Raw genomic sequence first — 7319 nt, forward strand, 5'->3', positions numbered from 1 at the left:
TGTTAAGGATCAGCGTGGCAGACGTGTTGTTGCCTACTCTTAGCACCTGGGCACAGCCTGTCAGGAAGTCCAGGATACAGTTGCAGAGGGAGGTGTTTAGTCCCAGAGTCAAATCAAATCAAATTTTATTGGTCACATACACATGGTTAGCAGATGTTAATGCGAGTGTAGCGAAATGCTTGTGCTTCTAGTTCCGACCATGCTGTAATATCTAACAAGTAATCTAACAATTTCACAACAACTACCTGATACACACAAGTGTAAAGGAATGAATAAGAATATGTACATATAAATATATGGGTGAGCGATGGCCGAACGACATAGGCAAGATGCAGTAGATGGTATAAAGTACAGTATATACATATGAGATGAGTAATGTAGGGTATGTAAACATTATATAAAGTGGCATTGTTTAAAGTGACTAGTGATACATTTATTACATCCCATTTTTTATTGTTAAAGTGGCTAGAGATTTGAGTCAGTATGTTGGCAGCAGCCACTCAATGTTAGTGATGGCTGTTTAACAGTCTGATGGCCTTGAGATAGAAGCTGTTTTTCAGTCTCTCGGTCCCAGCTTTCAGTGTTGCTTGCCTCAAAACGAGAATAAAAGGCATTTGGCCTGTCTGGTAGGCTCGCGTCACTGGGAAGCTCGCGTCTTGGTTTCCCTTTCTAGTCCGTAATAGTTTTCAAGCCCTGCCACATCCAACGAGCGTCAGAGCTGGTGTAGTAGGATTCAATCTTAATCCGGGATTGACGCTTTGCTTGTTTGATGGATCGTCTGAGGGCATAGAGGGGTTTCTTATAAGCGTCCGGATTTGTATCCCACTCCTTGAAAATGGCAGCTCTAGCCTTTAGCTCGATGCGGATGTTGCCTGTAATCCATGGCTTCTGGTTGGGATATGTACATACAGTCACTGTGGGGATAACGTCATCGATGCACTTATTGATGAAGCCGATGACTGAGGTGGTGTATTCCTAGATGCCACTGGATGAATCCCGGAACATATTCTAGTCTGTGCTAGCAAAACAGTCCTGTAGTGTAGCACTACCACTACCGTATTGAGCGAGTTACTGGTACTTCCTGCTTTAGTTTTTGCTTGTAAGCAGGAATCAGAAGCATAGAATTATGGTCAGATTTGCCAAATGGAGGGCGGAGGAGAGCTTTGTACGCATCCCTGTGTGTGGAGTAAAGATGGTCAGATGCCGAGCAGTTGCTGCAACCGGTCAAGATGCTCTTGATGCTCTTGAGGTATTAAAATTGGTTGACAACTAGGCCTGTGATATCAAGCCAGAAAGATGGATTTTAATGTAGTCTACACTATATTAAAGGTTATTCAGGGTGATCCCAGCTGTCATATTACAAATCAATATACTCTTATTAGGGTGTCGGATTGCCTGATTAGGAGTATGGTTTCTACCTTCAGAGTCTCCAAACTCATGAGTCTTCCTCACACGTATTGTGCAATACTTCTATTTGCATATGCTCAGAGGAGGAGCTTGCCCAGCTCTTCTGGCACCATTGAGTATAGCGAGTCTCTCTCTCCTGCACACTATCTGGAGGTGCAAGTCTTTTCTTCACCGGCTTCTCATATCTTTGGTAAGTAAGTCCCCGTTTAGGCCATATTATTCCTATGTCACTGAATTTTCTCTGTGTCTGTCAATGAAAAAAGTTGCCTATATGTGTGTCAACCGGTTTGGTTTGATATTGGCACAGTGACACATTACAGTAGCCTGATGTGTAAGTTTGCAACCATAGTTATATTGTCAGTGTATTTCCATCAGATTTCCAAATAACTAGGCAAGTTTCTACTATAGGCTCAATATTTTATTGTAGGCTGGTATTATTATTGGCTGTAGATCTGATGACTTTTTCAATAATGTTTGGGATTTTTCATTAAACTTTCAGATTATTTCACATTTATAATTTCTACAAACGTGGATTATTTCATTGATCATTAGGACTTCTTTAAAAAAAATTGTAATAATAACAGAACTTTTTAGAAGGACATTAGGCCAGGTCCTCATGCCACAAAGTCTATAAAAGGAACGTCATGGTTGAACTATCAAGCATTGCTATTCCTGGACATGGTACTGATAAATCATGACAGATGCAGAGAGAGGAATGTTGTCTTGCTGACTTGGGCTATAGCATTATTCCGGTATAGTCCTACTATACCTACTGTTGTTTTAATTTATTTGATGGGTGGGGGGAGTTGGCAGTTTATAGTAATCATATTGACGTTGATTGCCTAACAAAATTGCTTTAAATTTGTATTAAATATAAATGCCAAAAATGCAACTAAGATAGAATAGGCCTTCACGTGGTTTGGGAATGTAATGCCCTTGTCGCAATCCTCTCCAAATGTCAGAAGAAAAAAAAAGGTTATATTTTCATTAACGTGTTGAACTTTGGTTAAAATATCCAAATTGCAGTATAAATGCACACAATTTTTTTATTTATTATTCATTCCCTTATTCACAGTTTATTTGAATATATAATTTCTTAACACTTATTTTTCTAAAAACTGCATTGTTGGTTAAGGGCTTATAAGTAAGCATTTCACTGTAAGGTCACCTGTTGTATTTGATTTGATTTATTCAACCACTTAGTCAATTATTCCACAACATACATTGTCAAATGGCAGCAGCAACATATCAGAAACATATATAACATGCATAAATGCAGTATGCAGTACTGCATAAATGCAGCATAAATGCAGAATTTCTTTACTTACCTATTGTTCACCTAATAGCTTTTTTTGCACCATTGGTTAAAGCCTGTAAGTAAACATTTCACTGTAAGGTCTACTACACCTGTTGTATTCGGCACACGTGACAAATAAACTTTGATTTGATTTGACAGATATTTTCTAAAAGCAGACCTACTTATAACCACAAATACAGGTAATGATTATTACCTACTATATTACACATCTGATTTTGACAATATTTTGTATGATTTCTTTACAGTAGATCTGGGCTGTGTCCCTCTGCTGCAGACATGGCTCCCAAAAAGAACAAGACTGCCAAAAAAAACAAAGGGGATATCAATGAAATAACCATAATGGTCGAGGATAGCCCGATCAATAATATCAATGGGCTGAATACCTTGTTGGAGGGAGGAAACGGCTTCAGCTGCATCTCAAGTGAAGTCACTGACCCTGTTTATGCTCCTAATCTCTTGGAGGGTCTTAGTACCATGAGGCAGGACAGTTTCCTCTGTGACCTGACCGTCTCCACCAAGTCAAAGTCCTTCGATGTCCACAAAGTTGTCATGGCCTCCTGCAGTGAGTACATTCAGAATATCTTAAAGAGCGATTCCGCCCTCACAAAGATCGACCTGAACGACCTTTCACCCACAGGCCTGGCCACAGCCATCACATACGCCTACTCAGGGAAACTAACCCTGTCGTTGTACAGCATTGGCAGCACCATCGCAGCAGCCATGTTGTTGCAGATCAACACCCTGGTGAAGATGTGCAGCGACTTCCTCATGCAGGAGCTCAGTGCGGAGAACTGCATGTATGTGGCCAACATCGCCGACACCTACAACCTCAAAGAAACAAAGCAGGCCACCCAGAAGTTCATGAGGGAGAACTTTATAGAGTTCTCTGAGATGGAGCAGTTCCTGAAGCTCACTTACGAGCAGATCAACGACTTCCTCAGTGATGATTCCCTGCAGTTGCCCTCTGAGATTACAGCCTTTCAGATAGCCATGAAGTGGTTGGACTTCAACGAGAAGAGGCTGAAATACGCCCCAGATCTTCTGACCAACATCCGCTTCGGGACCATCTCAGCCATGGACCTGGTCAACCATGTCCAGAGTGTGCCCAGAATGATGCAGGACCCCGAGTGCCATCGTCTCCTAGTGGACGCCATGAATTACCACCTGTTGCCCTACCAGCAGAACATTCTGCAGTCCCGCAGAACAAAGGTACGTGGTGGCATCCGGGTCATGCTGACAGTGGGTGGACGACCGGCCTTGACGGAAAAGTCTCTCAGCAAAGAGGTCCTCTACAGGGATGATGACGATGTATGGAATAGGCTCACAGAGATGCCAGCCAAGAGCTTCAATCAGTGTGTGGCAGTCCTGGATTGCTTCCTTTATGTTGCTGGTGGTGAAGACCAGAATGATGCCAGGAACCAGGCTAAACATGCTGTCAGCAACTTCTGCAGGTGAGGATTTGATTCTATATAAGCTTATTCTATTGTAAATGTATTTTATATTACACAGACCATGATAGGCTATTGTACTGTACATTCAATTGTGTATTGAATAATAATATGTATCTAATAGATTTTTTGGGGCAATTAGGTATGATCCTCGATTCAACACCTGGATTCATTTGACCAACATGATCCAGAAGCGCACCCACTTCAGTCTCAACACCTTCAATGGCCTCTTGTTCGCTATTGGTGGTCGTAACTCTGATGGATGCCAGGCTTCAATGGAGTGCTACGTGCCCTCCTCCAACCAATGGCAGATGAAAGCCCCCATGGAAATCCCCCGGTGCTGCCACGCCAGCTCCGTCATTGATGGCAAAATCCTTGTTAGCGGTGGTTACATCAACAATGCGTACTCCAGGGCTGTGTGCAGCTATGATCCTTCCACTGATGTGTGGCAGGATAAGAACAGTTTGAGCTCCCCTAGAGGCTGGCATTCCGCTGCTACAGTCGGAGAACGGGCTTACGTGATTGGTGGCAGCCAGCTGGGTGGCCGTGGAGAGAGGGTGGATGTCTTAGCTGTTGAGTGTTTCAACCCTCACAATGGGCAGTGGAGCTACTCTGCCCCCCTGAACACAGGAGTGAGCACTGCTGGTATCGTCAGCATGAATAATAAGATCTATCTTCTTGGAGGCTGGAACGAGATTGAGAAGAAGTACAAGAAATGCATCCAGGTGTATAACCCTGACCTCAATGAATGGACTGAGGACGATGAGTTGCCAGAGGCTACAGTTGGCATCTCATGCTGTGTCGTTACCATACCCACACGCAAAACACGAGAGTCCAGGTCCAGCTCAGTTTTATCTGCTCCAGTCAGCATATAGAGTCTGGTAGGTCGTTTGAAAAGTAGTTTACTTGCTAATTGAAGCAAGACCAAAAATTCCCTAGCCAGTTCATTTCAGAAAATCCTTTATGGCTTTCAATGCAGAAAGTGATCATCCCTACTTAAGGTCAGAAAGAAAAGTGATAACATACAAATGTCACGCATGCAACTAATCTGGAATTGAATCAGATATATTCAAATTATTTTCATTACTTTTATTAAGGCTTTAATGTGTGACAATTCAGAAAGTTGTTTTGTGTTGTGAGACTAATTAAAATCTTCTATTATGATGGGAACATTTATTTTATTTTGGGGCCTATTCAGCCATAATAGTTGAATGAGCCTATACTCCACCGACCATAGCTGTTATTCCCAATATAATACTTATTTGACGGTATATATGCTAATAGTAACAGCATTATTTGTACAATACACATACACATGCCCATATATTGAACACTTATTATAATGTCACTATCATTATTGTCCAGTAACATAAAGCTAAATACACTGTATATAGTATAAACAAAGACTGGACATATGATGATGGAATACTGTATACTTAAAACATCATATACAGGTATACAACTGTGAAATAACATTTCAAACTTGAAAAGAAAATGTCTCTGAAATTAGATGTCAATGCAGAAGGTAAAGGAATTACTCTGTTGCTGGATTAATAAATCATGAAGAAATTATATATTGTACCTACCAGGAGTAGTTGCTGTTGGTTAGTATTTGTTGCTTCTTTTACTTGAGCATTTAACACACTACACAGTACAGTTATGTGAATTGGGATGAATTTGATCACTCTTTTGAGATCTGCCTGCATAGCAGGAAATGCAGATGAGCTTAGTGAAACCCATAAATTCACTGAAAACCCATACTAACACATGGTTGGTTATATTAACAGCACTTTTCTTGTAGACTACTTTTGGCCAGCTAATAGCCTAACCACCGATTAAGCAACATTGTGGACTAAACATTCAAATCCTGTTGCTGCAGGATTATTTTGCTGTGACAATATAGGTCAAATTATGATCCTATGTACTGTCTGGGAGAAAGTAGTTATGATGAGGGTTGAATGGGGTCAAAAATGAATTTGACAGTGGTCAAATATGTTTTGTAAAAAAATGGTGAATACTGGAACATTAAGCTATTAGCCTGAGCTGTTAAGGGTGTGGGCACTCTGCAACAGTGCCTCTTAATTTCCCTGAAAGCTCATAATTTGTCTGGATTGTCTCATCATACTGTACTACTATGGCTGACTCTGTAAAACAACACCTTTCACTGCACCTATAGCCTTTTTCTTCAAGGCCATACACCACTATAAAAAAAAAATGACATAAATATTGTCTGAACTTGACTATTTCTCTGTTATTTATACAAAGCTATAATTTACTGTCCTATATGCAAACACATATTTCATTTTACCTTTGATATGAGTTTGCTAACTTTCATGAGGCCACAGAAGCCAGGTCATTTCATTTGTAGGCATACATCTACAAAAAAGTTATTCATCATCAATCAGTATAATAACTGTACATGAGTAGTTGATTTAGTTTGACCTGTTCAATGGAACCCAGGGAATAGTCTAATTAAATGAGTGAGCTAAATCAAGCACACCTCAAATACTTTCTATATTTGAAAGTATATTACATGTATTTGACCCAGGTCTGCAGAACAGGTCTGAGCTTACTTGGCCTATTTGCAGTAAATCCCATGGCGGTGAGACATATTTGCCTATGAACTTGAGTAATCATACATGAGCCACCTTATTTCATGGTCTAACTCCACACATTGTTGAATCGTTGTGACTATCAGGTTCAAACCTCATGTAGAGAAGAAGTACACGAAGTAGACTACAGAGGGCGACATTTTCAGTTCTCTTCACAGTGTCGAAGTGTGCAAAAACAATTTTAGCCCTGTAACTTGCAGCATCGATAATACAGATCATCTCAAAACCAACATCTGTGAGATGTCAGTAATAAATTACAGATCTAAGGTTAACAGTGTGTATATGTACAGTAACGTCAGCAATGTAGGTCACTCTAAATGGCAATATGACTTACTCATTATTCCATCAAGTTTGCTTGCCCCATTTTGCTATTTTCAAAAGAGCGATTCTGTCTTGATATCTGAAAAACCTATATTGTTGTTTTTTACTATATAGTAGTTTGGTTAAGAAAATAAACATTTTTAAGTTATAAAGATGTTTAATGATCAACTTGAACAATAATATTACTTGAGAAGGAGACAAAGGGAGAAATAA

At 40.2% G+C, this 7319-nt stretch overlaps 1 protein-coding gene across 4 annotated transcripts; it reads left to right on the plus strand.

Annotated features, from left to right (window-relative positions):
- The first annotated feature begins 1491 nt into the window (after positions 1 to 1491).
- On the plus strand, positions 1492 to 6397 carry LOC139381495 (kelch-like protein 31). Of its 4 annotated transcripts, none has more exons than XM_071125092.1 (4): positions 1541 to 1597; positions 2864 to 2904; positions 2974 to 4176; positions 4316 to 6397. In XM_071125092.1, exons 3-4 carry the CDS (start codon positions 3002 to 3004, stop codon positions 5046 to 5048), a joined length of 1908 nt encoding a protein of 635 aa, XP_070981193.1. In that variant the 5' UTR covers positions 1541 to 1597; positions 2864 to 2904; positions 2974 to 3001; the 3' UTR covers positions 5049 to 6397. The 4 variants fall into 4 exon arrangements, with proteins under 4 accessions (XP_070981190.1, XP_070981191.1, XP_070981193.1 ...); XM_071125091.1 differs by having other exon boundaries at positions 1545 to 1597; positions 2971 to 4176; XM_071125089.1 differs by lacking the exon at positions 2864 to 2904 and having other exon boundaries at positions 1492 to 1597; positions 2971 to 4176.
- The last annotated feature ends 922 nt before the right edge of the window (positions 6398 to 7319 follow it).

This window comes from Oncorhynchus clarkii, chromosome 23 (genome assembly GCF_045791955.1).
Source record: "Oncorhynchus clarkii lewisi isolate Uvic-CL-2024 chromosome 23, UVic_Ocla_1.0, whole genome shotgun sequence".
NCBI classification, from domain to species: domain Eukaryota; kingdom Metazoa; phylum Chordata; class Actinopteri; order Salmoniformes; family Salmonidae; genus Oncorhynchus; species Oncorhynchus clarkii.